Below are 13704 nucleotides of genomic sequence, written 5' to 3' on the forward strand. Positions count from 1 at the left end.
CTGTGTCTGTCTGTCTGTGTCTGTGTCAGTGTGTGTGTGTCTGTATGTGTGTCTGTGTCAGTGTGTGTGTCTGTGTCAGTGTGTATGTGTGTGTGTGTGTGTCTGTATGTGTGTGTGTCTGTATGTGTGTGTGTGTGTGTCTGTGTGTGTGTGCGTGTGTGTGTGTGTCTGTGTCTGTGTGTGTGTGCGTGTGTGTGTGTGTCTGTATGTGTGTGTGTCTGTATGTGTGTGTGTCTGTGTCTGTATGTGTGTGTGTGTGTGTCTGTGTGTGTGTGCGTGTGTGTGTGTGTCTGTGTCTGTTTGTGTGTGTGTGTGTGTGTGTGTGTCTGTGTGTGTGTTTTTGTTGAGACTCTGGCGAGTGATTGGCAACTGAATGAATCTATACCCCAGAATGAACCAGTGACCTTTCTCTTCAAATTCTTTCATGGGATGCTGGCCAACATTTATTGCTGTACCAAGTTGCATTTTAAACAATGCATTTTCTTGAATCTCTGCAGTCATTGTGATGATAGGCAGGGAGTTCCAGGATTTTGTCTCAGCGACAGTGAAGGAATTGCAATATATTTCCAAGTCAGGTTGGTGTGTGACTTGGAGGAGAACTTGGTGGTATTCCCATGTATCTGTTGCCTTAGTTCTTCAAGGTTTTGAGGTTTGGAAGATACTTCAAAGGAGTCTTGGTGAATTCCTCAGAATGCGGAAACACTGAAGAGTGACAGAAATTAATTTGCATTACTCCACAGTACAGTTCATGTAGCACATTTCCTTATAATACGATAAATTTGCCCTTAATCTGTTCACATATTTTGTTCTGCAGAGTTCATTGCTTGCTCCCCTAATTAAAGCAGCAATAAATTCTTATCCTCAGCTTTAATTTCATAAAAGAAAATGCACTCTGACAAACAATTATATGCAAAATGAATAAAACATATAGAGAAAAGGTCACTTCTGATAAAACAGGAAAACAGATGGCCGCTAATCCACGTCATATTCTTATCTACAGAAAATACAATTAAATGCCAAAGCAATTTGCATATTTAGCTCCCAACACAGTGTGATATCTTCTAATTTACCTAGTGATGGAGCCACTTTCATTAGCACAGTGCCAGCGGTATTATGCCATGTCTCTTCGGGACACCAAGGATATTAGCTACAGACTCCTTGCTAGATCTATGCCTCTGCAAAACCGATTCACTCACAACCAAGTTGATCAAAAACAACAGAAGGCCTTATCATTGCTCTCTCCACTCTGCCAGCTCCCTACCTCTTTCCTACCTTTCCAAAAGGCTTTCTCAGACCACTTTCAGCTTTTCATAAAAGACCATAAGGCATAGGAGGCCATTTGGCCCAACCATCTGCTCTGCTATTCAATGAGATCATGGCTGACTTGATAATCCTCAACTCCTCTTACCGGCTTTTCCCCATACTCCGTTTTTCCTTACTGATTAATAGTCTATCTCAGCCTTGAACATAATTAACAACCATCCCCTACAGCCTTCTTTATTCTTCTTGCCAAAGTGCATAACCTCACATTTTTCCACATCACATTCTAACTGTCAAATTTTTGTCCACTCACTTAATCTATCTATCTCTCTCTGCTGACTTTTTCTGTTATTCTCAGAACTTGCCTTCCTGCCAATTTTTGTGTCATCTGCAAACTTCCCTAATCCATCATTATTATTTATTGCATCAACATATTGTATGTTATATTGTAATGGTGACCCCCAGCACTGTTCCCTATGGCACTCCACTATTTACAGGTTGCCATTATGAGAATTCCATCCTTATCCAAACACTCTATCTTCTATCAGTTAACTAATCCTGCTCTTCATGTTAAAATAATACTCCCAACACCATTAGCTTTTATCTTATTACGTATCCTTCTCAGAACTTTTTCAAACACCTTTTAAAAATCCAAATACATTATATCCACTGATTCCCCTTTATGTTCGTTACTTCCTCAAAGAATTGTAATGCATTTGTCTGGCATGAATCTCCTTCCTGAAGCCATGCTGACACTGTTTGCTAATGTATTTCTAAATGCTCTGCTTTTACATCTTTTATAATAGACTCTAACATTTTCCCAAAGACGGATATTAAACTACTTTGCCTATAGTGGCCGGTTTTGTTTTTGACTCCATCCCTTTTTGAATAAGGGTATTACAATTGGCAGTTTTCAAATCCTTTGGAAGATTTCCAGAACCGAAACCTTCTTGGAAGATTATTATCAATGCATCCATTATCTCTGTAGCTACTTCCTTTAATATTCTATGATGCAACTTAACAGGTCCAGGGATTTATTGGTTTTTAGCCCTATTAGTTTCCCTCAAATTATTTCTCTGGTGTTTGTTATTGTATCTTTATCCCTTCTGTCTTTGACTAGTTATTTAGTAATTTTGGAATGCTAATGTCTTCTGCTGTGAAGAATGATGCAAAGTATTTATTCAACTCCTCTGCCATTTCCTGTTTCCCCATTATTATTTCCCAGCCTCATCCTGTATGTTTCTAATGAATAAAGGCTTAACCTGTTTAGCTATTCTTGATAAGTCAACACCTTCATCCCAGGGACTATCTTAATGAATCTCTTTGGATTGCCTCCAACCCCCGAGCAATAGAAACTAAAATTAGAACGTAGAACATAGAACATTACAGCACAGTACAGGCCCTTTGGCCCTCGATGTTGCGCCGACCTGTGAAACCAATCTGAAGCCCATCTAACCTAAACTATTCCATTATCATCCATATGTTAATCCAATGACCATTTAAATGCCCTTAAAGTGGGCGAGTCTACTATTTTTGCAGGCAGGGCATTCCACGCCCTTACTACTCTCTGAGTAAAGAACCTACCTCTGACATCTGTCCTATATCTATCACCCCTCAATTTAAAGCTATGTCCCCTCATGCCAGCCATCACCATCTGAGGAAAAAGGCTCCCACTGTCCACCCTATCTAATCCTCTGATCATCTTGTATGTCTCTATCAAGTCACCTCTGAACCTTCTTCTCTCTAACGAAAACAGCCTCAAGACCCTCAGCCTTTCCTCATAAGACCTTCCCTCCATACCAGGCAACATCCTGGTAAATCTCCTCTGCACCCTTTCCAATGCTTCCACATCCTTCCTATAATGCGGTGACCAGAACTGTACGCAATACTCCAAGTGCGGCTGCACCAGAGTTTTGTACAGCTGCAACATGACCTCATGGCTCCGAAACTCAATCCCTCTACCAATAAAACCTAACATACTGTATGCCTTCTTAACAACGCTATCAACCTGGCTGGCAACTTTCAGTGATCTATGCACATGGACACCGAGATCTTTCTGCTCATCCACACTACCAAGAATCTTACCATTAGCCCAGTACTCTGTATTCCTGTTATTCCTTCCAAAGTGAATCACCTCACAGTTTTCCGCATTAAACTCCATTTGCCACCTCTCAGCCCAGCTCTGCAGCTTATCTATGTCCCTCTGTAACCTGCAACATCCTTCCGCACTATCCACAACTCCACCAACTTTGGTGTCATCAGCAAATTTACTAACCCATCCTTCTACGCCCTCATCCAGGTCATTTATAAAAATGACAAACAGCAGTGGCCCCAAAACAGATCCTTGAGGTACACCACTAGTAACTGAACTCCAGGATGAATATTTCCCATCAACCACCACCCTCTGTCTTCTTACAGCTAGCCAATTTCTGATCCAAACCGCTAAATCACCCTCAATCCCATGCCTCCGTATTTTCTGCAATAGCCTACCATGGGGAACCTTATCAAACGCTTTACTGAAATCCAAATACACCACATCAACCGCTTTACCCTCATCCACCTGTTTGGTCACCTTCTCGAAGAACTCAACAAGGTTTGTGAGGCACGACCTACCCTTCACAAAACCGTGTTGACTATCCCTAATCAAATTATTCCTTTCTAGCTGATTATAAATCCTATCTCTTATAATCCTTTCCAACACTTTACCCACAACCGAAGTAAGGCTCACTGGTCTATAATTACCAGGGTTGTCTCTACTCCCCTTCTTGAACAAGGGGACAACATTTGCTAGTCTCCAGTCTTCTGGCACTATTCCTGAAGACAATGACGACATAAAGATCAAAGCCAAAGGCTCTGCAATCTCCTCTCTAGCTTCCCAGAGAATCCTAGGATAAATCCCATCCGGCCCAGGGGACTTATCTATTTTCACACCTTCCAGAATTGCTAACACCTCCTCCTTATGAACCTCAATCCCATCTAGTCTAATAGACTGTATCTCAGTATTCTTCTCGACTACATTGTCTTTTTCCTGTGTGAATACTGACAAAAAATATTCATTTAGCACCTCTCCTATCTCTTCGGACGCCACGCACAACTTCCCACCACTGTCCTTGACCGGCCCCAATCTTACTCTAGTCATTCTTTTATTCCTGACATACCTATAGAAAGCTTTAGGGTTTTCCTTGATCCTACCTGCTAAAGACTTCTCATGTCCCCTCCTGGCTCTTCTTAGCTCTCTCTTTAGGTCCTTCCTGGCTAACTTGTAACTCTCAAGCGCCCTCACTGAGCCTTCACGCCTCATCTCTACATAAGCCTCCTTCTTCCTCTTGACAAGAAATTCAACTTCTTTAGTAAACCACGGTTCCCTCGCTCGACCACTTCCTCCCTGCCTGACAGGTACATACTTCTCAAGGACACGCAGTAGCTGTTCCTTGAACAAGCTCCACATTTCAATTGTGCCCAGCCCCTGCAGTTTCCTTCTCCATCCTATGCATCCTAAATCTTGCCTCATCGCCTCATAGTTGCCTTTCCCCCAGCTATAACTCTTGCCCTGCGTTATATACCGATCCCTTTCCATCGCTAAAGTAAACGTAACTGAATTGTGGTCACTATCACCAAAGTGCTCACCTACCTCCAAATCTAACACCTGGCCTGGTTCATTACCCAGTACCAAATCCAATGTGGCCTCGCCTCTTGTTGGCCTATCTACATACTGTGTCAGGAAACCCTCCTGCACACATTGGACAAAAACTGACCCATCTGAAGTACTCGAACTATAGCGTTTCCAGTCAATATTTGGAAAGTTAAAGTCCCCCATAACAACTACCCTGTTACTTTTGCTCCTATCCAGAATCATCTTTGCAATCTTTTCCTCTACATCTCTGGAACTTTTCGGAGGCCTATAGAAAACTCCCAACAGGGTGACCTCTCCTTTCCTGGTTCTAACCTCAGCCCATACTACCTCAGTAGACAAGTTGTCATCAAATGTCCTTTCTGCCACCGTAATACTGTCCTTGACTAACAATGCCACACCTCCCCCTCTTTTACCACCTTCCCTGATCTTACTGAAACATCTAAACCCCGAAACCTGCAACAACCATTCCTGTCCCTGCTCTATCCATGTCTCCGAAATGGCCACAACATCGAAGTCCCAGGTACCAACCCATGCTGCAAGTTCACCCACCTTATTCCGGATGCTCCTGGCATTGAAGTAGACACACTTCAAACCACCTTCCTGCCTGCCGGTACACTCCTGCGACCTTGAAACCTTATTTATGACCTCACTACTCTCAACCTCCTGTACACTGGAGCTACAATTCAGGTTCCCATCCCCCTGTTGAATTAGTTTAAACCCTCCCGAAGAGCATTCGCAAATTTCCCCCCCAGGATATTGGTACCCCTCTGGTTCAGGTGTAGACCATCCCGTTTGTAGAGGTCCCACCTCTGCAATGAGCCCCAATTATCCAGGTATCTGAATCCCTCCCTCCTGCACCATCCCTGTAGCCACGTGTTCAACTGCTCTCTCTCCCTATTCCTCACCTCGCTAGCACGTGGCACGGGTAACAAACCAGAGATAACAACTCTGTTTGTTCTAGCTCTAAGCTTCCACCCTAGCTCCTTGAATTTCTGCCTTACGTCCCCATCCCTTTTCCTACCTACGTCGTTGGTGCCTATGTGGACCACGACTTGGGGCTGCTCCCCCCCCCACTTAAGGATCCCGAAAACACGATCCGAGACATCACGGACCCTGGCACCTGGGAGGCAACACACCAACCGCGAGTCTCTCTCGTTCCCACAGAATCTCCTATCTGTCCCCCTAACTATGGAGTCCCCAATGACTAATGCTCTCCTCCTCTCCCCCCTTCCCTTCTGAGCAACAGGGACAGACTCTGTGCCAGAGACCTGTACCCCATGGCTTACCCCTGGTAAGTCGTCCCCCGCAACAGTATCCAAAACGGTACACTTGTTTTTGAGGGGAACGGCCACTGTCTGCCTGTTCCCTTTCCGTCCCCTGACTGTAACCCATCCACTTTTTTCCTGTACCTGAGGTGTGACTACCTCCCCGTAACTCCTCTCAATTACCCCCTCAGCCTCCCGAATGATCCGAAGTTCATCCAGCTCCAGCTCCAGTTCCCTAACACGGTTTCCGAGGAGCTGGAGTTGGGTGCACTTCCCGCAGATGAAGTCAGTGGGGACACTAGTGGTGACCCTTACCTCCCACATTCTACAGGAGGAGCATACAACTGCCCTAACATCCATTCCCACTGTTCTGAATTCCCAAACAGACAAATAAAAAAAAACTAGTAGCCTTACCAAATCAGCACTCAGAACCTTTTTTTTTGGTTAGAGGAGGAGGATGGGTGGGAGACACTACCTAGGTAGTGTTTCGGGTAAAGCAACCGCCCAAATATATTACCTCACTTACTCACTCCGAAAATGGAGTCACGCGAGGTAAGACTTTTATAATCGAAAAAGCTCACCTTCCCAGGCTGCCCTCGCGCTTCCTCCCGGACTCCCACCGCTGAAACAACTGATTTGCCTTCTTAATTACTTGCTGCAGCTGCAAGCTAACTTTATGTTTCATGGACAAGAACATCCGCTTTCTTTGCTGCAGAGAATAGTGTCTATTCCACTACTGTGCAATCCCCAATTATTACAACATCTCCCATTTCCCCCAAATTTAAACGGCACTCTGTATTAAGGCTTTTCACCAGTTTACTCATCCTCCTGTAGTCTGTGCCCTCATCCACATTGCGAGCAAGAACCTGATTTGCAATGACTACTACTGTCAGTCATTTTGATGGGCATTTTACATTAAACAAACAGCAGTGAGTCAAGTGACAAATGATATCCTTCCTATCAATAATTGTAGGGTATTTATCCTTTTTCTTCATAATACCCCACACTAACCCAGAGTCAACCTTCTTGGGCATAATCTCATAATAAGAGATTGCACATTTAAAACAGAGATGAGGAGGAATTTTTTTTTCCTCTCAGACGGTAGTGAATCTGTGGAATTCTAAACCACAGAGGGCTGTCAAGGCTGGGTCATTAAGGTATATCCAAAACTGAGAGATAGATTTTTAATCAGTAAGGGAATCAAGATTTACAGGAGGAAATGCCGCAAAGTGGAGTTGAGGGTTATAAAACCAGTCATAATCTCATTGAATAGCACAGCAGACTCGATGAGCTGAATGGCCTCCTTCTGCTCCTACATCTTATGGTCTTATTCTTGCCTCGTCCAGCACCATAGAACAACCCTTTGCCCTCGATCCATGCCCCAACATGGACAGCACATTTCCTTATCTTCCAGTTTCCTGCAGCATCATCTTACATAAGAGGCTAAGCATTAGGAGCTAGAGTAGACCATTCAGCCTATTGAAATGCTTCCAATATACCGGGCATTGAATCCTGCGAGCAGTTTTTGGTCTCCTTATTTAAGGAAGGGTGTTAATGCATTGGAGACAGTTCAGAGCAGGCTTGCTAAATTGACACCTGAAAGGAGGGGGCTGTATTATGAGGTTGGGTTAGACAGAATGGTCTTGTTTCTACTGTTGTTTAGAAAAGTGAATGTTGACCATAGGACCCGAACAGTGATGACAAGGTGAATGTGGAAAGGATGTTTCCTCTTGTGGGTGAATCCAGATCTAGGAAACTTTGCTTAATAATTAGGGCTTGCCCCTTTTTGACTGGGATGAGAAGAAATGATCTCCCTCAGATTGTACTCAGATTTATGAAACTCTCAGACGGTGGTAACTGGAACAATGCACGGCTTTCGTGCAGAGGTGGATGGATTTTTGCACAGCAAAGGAATGAAAGGATGTCAGGGTTGATGAGCCATGATCTTATTGATTGGCAGAGCAAGTTGAGGGGCCAAATTCTGCACTGAATCTGTATATTTGTAATTGGAATAAATATTATTCCTTTTCCTTTTCAAAATAAACCTCAGCTATTTACAGTCACAGCACAAAAACACTTCAGTAGCAAACATTTCCTTTTAAAAGGAAGTGAGCAAAGGCCATGTTACTACCTGCATGCCCCCACCTACCTCTCACCATCTCCGATAGCAATGCTACGGTACAGCCATTTGGTTCCGAAGATGACAGTCTTTAGTCTAGTCCCTTAAGTTTTTCTTCTAATAATAATTATAGTTTCTCACTCTTATTAGCCCTGGGGTATTCTCTTTTTCTCAAATGGAAGCGTTTCTCCTCCTGTGATGGCAGATGCAAGGCCCAGATTTTTGTTGACCTTGGGAGCCCTTTAAAAAGGCAGGAAGAGCCAATTCTGGATTCCTGTTCCCATTCCCATTCCCAGCAATTTTCCCAGGTATGGGGCAATTGTGTCAGGCCACATGCAGTACTCCAGAGCTTGCTGCTTCCATTACAGAGATAGGCAGTTTAATCATACAACCTTAGCGCAGTTTGGCTCATTCAGTAAGTTCCCATGTTACACTGGCCCTCCGAAGTGGTGTGAAACACAGGGAATCCAGTCCCAAGAGTGGGATTGAAGAAAAAACAATCACCTATTCCTGGAATACCTTTATTAACATGCTTTGAAACATGAAAGAAAAAGGTGTTCATCAAATTTCAATTGTTAGATATAGTATTGCAAGTTATATGTGTTTTCACTGCGATGATTGGTTACAGGGCTCTGCTCCATGAAGATATGCTGGCTGTGACATTGATCAACATTGTGTAAGTGCTGTTATGGGCTAATGTTCTTTTCCCATCAGGAATGAGTGTTCTCATGCATTCAAGACAGAACAAAACTCTGCTTGGAAACTTGTAATTATCTGAAGTGATTTGAATATCTATAGCCCTTGAAAAGTGAAAATTTTCAAAATGTGTCAGTTAGTGAAACAGACCCCACATGCTCCTGGATGGCTTTGATTAATCAGACACCCAGAGTAACATTTTTTTCAAGTTTTGATAGACACCATTGTTTATACTTTCATTTCGCTGAACACATTATGAATCCTTGGCTGAGTTTCAAAAGTGTAAAATATTTATTTCTACAGGGGGCTGGCTGTGTTCACACTTTGCTTGATAGTTTAAAAAATTACTATAAAAAGTAGATTATCTGTCCCTGACAATGTTTAGTGAAATGGATATTAATTTGCTTTTGCAACAGATTTATTACTTTGGGGATTTAACCTTTTTGATTCAGTTTTATAAATGAGAGCTTTTCTTCTTTGTTTATTGAATTGTATTTGTGTGAAGAGGTCTATTAAATTGTTAGAAGTTATTTTCATCTCTACATGACTCCTGATATCTTCTCATAAACTGAGTAGCTATGAAGGGAGGGAATGGGAGTAAGAGAGAATGTTTAGGGGAAATGCAGAGTACAAGGGAGAAGAGAAGGAATTGTGAGGAGTGAGTGTTTGAGGCAGTTTAATCATACAATCATATTCACGTCTAAAACCGGGTTGATATCCCAACAAACAGAGGTGTTCTATCCTACTGGCTAAGCTATCTGCCCACTCTTGTTATCACAACTAGCCTGCCTCTGGAGGGGATTGACCCACTCTGTATGCCCATCTTGGCTTCCACGCAGATCCCCAAGAGGGAAAATACAACAAGCAGGGAGGCCTTTGAAGTAGATGGACTGCCAGGTCAGCAAGTTTCCTGACTTGACATTCCTGCTACCTTGAAAATCTAGTCCAAAATATTTGGTCAATATATCTGCAATTTTTCATTCCTATGATATTTTCTTCAGCTACTCACCTTTTTAAATACATGTAATAGCTCATAATCCCTATCTTTTCTTTGCTTTTAGGCCAACATTTGCTGATTTCTACAATTTTCCAACTCATCAAGCCTGCTCATGTTCTTCACAATATTAAGCCTGTTCTTTTAATTTTATACTATCCTTAGTTCCTTTAATAGTTCCTCAATGTCAATTCTGGACTTCTCTTCCTAAACTATACACCTTTAGTTCTTCAACACAGGTGACTTATACACTTTTCACTGTTTTAATAAATGCAAGTGACAATAAATTTCTGTAAATAAATAAAAGGTCTTTTATATTTCTCTGCTCCTTATTATAATTTTTCCAGCAGACCCTTCAACATGTCTTTGTTAAAAAAAATTCTATGGTGTGGACAATACTGACCACACCGTGTATATATTACCCTTCCCTAGGTGGTGCTGGTGAGTCTTATCGAATCCTGGACATTTTTGAGATAATTGTGCTCAATAGGAAATTGCAGAATAAGGATCAAGGATTGCTGCTCTTATAGGTACTGGCGAAGAATTTAGTGGTGTGGCTAAAGATTTTTGGTAAATTCCTGGGTTGCATCCAAAATATTGCAAATACCATAACAGCATGCCAATGATGGTCAGCTGAATTTTCAACCACTTTCAACCATCATATCAGTCAGCATCATCTTGTTAGTAACTCTATCATTCCAGTTTGGTCCTAAAAAGGGAAGTTTCTTTAACTTGCCTCGACCCAGAAAAAGCAGACGGAGCCATTTGGAAGATTCACTGGTGTTTATTCATGCACTTACAAGTGAGATATACTCTTCCTGTGTGGTAAATGAATCTCCCTGAGCTGTTACAAAACACTGACTACTTTATTACTTTTTACATGACAGTCACATTACTTGGCTGTACCAGTAACCTATAATACACAGTAACCTATAACATAATATGATTACATTCATCCAATCATGGTCAAATTTTAACTAAGATGTTTCAATGGTATATTAACACCAGGGCGTGCACACAGGAAGTGGGGAAATAAATAGACGATGAACTGCTGTCTTTAATCTGGTTTTGATGGGGCACCCAACCATTACTTACTGGAATATCCTATCTGTTTAATGCTTCAGTAATGTCTTAGGGTGGCACACTTAGTCTTCTTCTCATGAGAAAAGAGCTACTTGCTCTAGCCTAACATTGTTCACATGGAAGTGCTATTGTCTCCCTGTCCCATGTAATGCTTTTGTAACTCTGCGACATGACCATTTGTTTTCTCCCTGTGTCCAGTTTGTTCTGCAAACATATCTGACCCAAAGTGGCCTTAATACGCTGGATTAATATAAGGTAAGGGAAGATAAAGTGATAAAATAGGAGCAGGAATAGGAGCAGGCTCCACTAGCCTGCTTCTCCATTCCACAATCACAACTGAGTTGACTGTCGTCTCAGCTCGACTTTCCTGCCTGTCTCCCCAGAACCTTTGTCGATCAAAAGTCTGACTGACTCAGCCTTGAGTATATTCAAAGGCACAGGCTCCAATTATCTAGACTAGATAATAATTCCAAAGATTTAAGGCCTTCTGAAATGTGCCCCTGTTTCTAGACTCCCTCACAAGGGGAAACATGCTCTCAACATCTGTCCTTTAACTACAGATGTGGCTTTGAAATGGAGTAGAGCTCTGCTTCCTGGTCAGCCTCATTCATTTGGTCATATTGGCCAAAATACTTGACATCCATCAGTCATCTAATACTGATTTAGCAAAAATTAGAGCACTGGGAGAAAAAGATCATTGGAAATTCTTCAGAAAAGGAAAGGGAACATTGACAATGAAGCTTAGCACTTTCTAGCAACAGTCACTGGATATCAATCAGGAATCAAAGGAGCATCTGATTTTACCACTTGACCTTGTCCAGGACATGAAGGTCAATTGTAACGTGCCATCAGCTGCCATAACTCAGATTGCTAAAGTCAGCATGATGGAGGGGATCGAAGTTGGTCTATACAGCTCAGTTTCTTTTATTGATTTTGATCAGTGATTGAGCAGCCACTTCAGAAAAGCTACTTCAATTGGTGTCAAAGAAAAATAATAAAAAGCTAAACTTATCAGCGAAACATTAAAGCTTCTTCTGTCTTTCTCAGCTTCTAATATCCTTAGATAACCAATGGTGAAAACCATTGGCTCTTTTCATCTTAAACAGACCAGTCCCCTCCGCAGTGTTGGCAACCTAATGTCCCTGGGTACAGCATTTCTTCACAGATACAATGCAATCAGAACCCTGGGTCAACAAGACAGCTCCAAACAAGTACATGGTGATGCAGTGTGCACGATGTTTAGCCAAATCTAGTCATTGTCTTGACAGTGTTCATGTGTTACCAGAGTGGGCTCCTCTTCAGTTCTGCTCCCCAGCACTCTTGGGTCCTTCAGCAGGGACTTGTGTAGGCTTAGGGCTGAGGCAGTTACGGAGAACATCACACCAAAGACAGCAATTACAAAGCTTTCTCCTAAGGTTGCCTGCATTGCTATCTTCTGAAATTCCTTTCTCCTCAGTTTCGTCTTCACCTGAAAGAACAGGTACGAGCATAGTGCCAAAGACACTACGTCCAAAGTGGCTGCAAAACAAAAGATCAAAGCAGTCTCATCATTCATTCCAACAACAAGACTTTACAATAGATTTAATTAGGGAATTGTATCTCTCATACTGCCAATGTTATCTCTCAGAGTCCCCAAGTCTACACACAATCCTGTCGAGTCCTTAGACTTAATCAGAGAATTATCATCCAGGAAATTACAGGCCAGTGAGCTTGACGTCCATGATAGGGAAGCTCTTGGAGGAGATACTGAGGGACAAGATAAATGCACATTTAGAAGAAAATAGACTAATTAGCGACAGGCAGCATGGTTTCATATGGGGAAGGTCATGTCTCACCAACCTGACTGAATTTTTTTGAAGAAGTGACAAAGATAATTGATGCGGTAAGGGCTGTGAATGTAGTTTATATGGACTTCAGTAAGGCATTTGATAAAGTCCTACATAGCAGATTGGTTTAAAAACTAAACCCACATGGGATTCAGGGTGGGCTGGCTAGATGGATACAAAACTGGCTTGGTCATAGCAGACAGAGGGTAGTGGTGGAAGGGTGTTTTTCAGAATGGAGACCAGTATCTAGCGGTGTTCCACAGGGATCAGTCTTAGCTCCTCTGTTGTTTGTAGTATATATAATTGATCCGGAGGAAAATGTAGCTGTCTGATTAATAAGTTTGCAGATGACACGAAGATTGGTGGATTTGCTGACAGTGCTGACGATTGTGAAAGGATACAACAGGATATAGATAGATTGGCAACTTGGGCACAGAAATGGCAGATGGCGTTTAATCCAGACAAATGCAAGGTGATGCATTTTGGAGGATTAAATTTAGGTGTGAATTATACTGTAAATGGCAAAACTGTTAGGAACATTAACATAGAAATGGATCTGGGCGTGCAGGTCCACAGTTCCCCAAAAATGACAACACAGGCAGCCAAGGTGATTAAGAAGGCATATGGCATGCTTGCCTTCATCGCCCGGGGCATGGAGTACAAGAGTTGGCAAACCATGTTGCAGCTATATAAAACCTTTGTTAGGCTGCATTTGGAGTATTGTGTGCAGTTTTGGTCACCACATTACCAGAAGGATGTGGAAGCTTTGGAGAGAGTGCAGAGAAGGTTCACCAGGATGTTGCCCGGTCTCGAGGGCATTGGCTATG

The 13704-nt window shown here is 42.4% G+C and overlaps 1 protein-coding gene across 2 annotated transcripts in view; it reads right to left on the reverse strand.

The window, feature by feature from the left end:
* Positions 1 to 418: 418 nt before the first annotated feature.
* The window catches only part of LOC109933413 (transmembrane protein 127), a 45748-nt gene continuing 32462 nt past the window's right edge, over positions 419 to 13704 (reverse strand). The window contains exons 3-4 of one of the 2 annotated variants that reach the window (XM_048597670.1): positions 12334 to 12569; positions 419 to 702 (exon numbers count right to left, since the gene is read on the reverse strand). In XM_048597670.1, the coding sequence (XP_048453627.1) occupies positions 664 to 702; positions 12334 to 12569 (275 nt within the window). In that variant the 3' untranslated portion in view covers positions 419 to 663. Of the gene's footprint in view, positions 703 to 10736; positions 12570 to 13704 lie in introns of those variants that run through there. The other variant, XM_020532397.2, reaches the window with a different exon arrangement.

The sequence above is a fragment of the Rhincodon typus genome, chromosome 1 (genome assembly GCF_021869965.1).
Source record: "Rhincodon typus isolate 14 chromosome 1, sRhiTyp1.1, whole genome shotgun sequence".
In the NCBI taxonomy this organism is placed as follows: Eukaryota; Metazoa; Chordata; class Chondrichthyes; order Orectolobiformes; family Rhincodontidae; genus Rhincodon; species Rhincodon typus.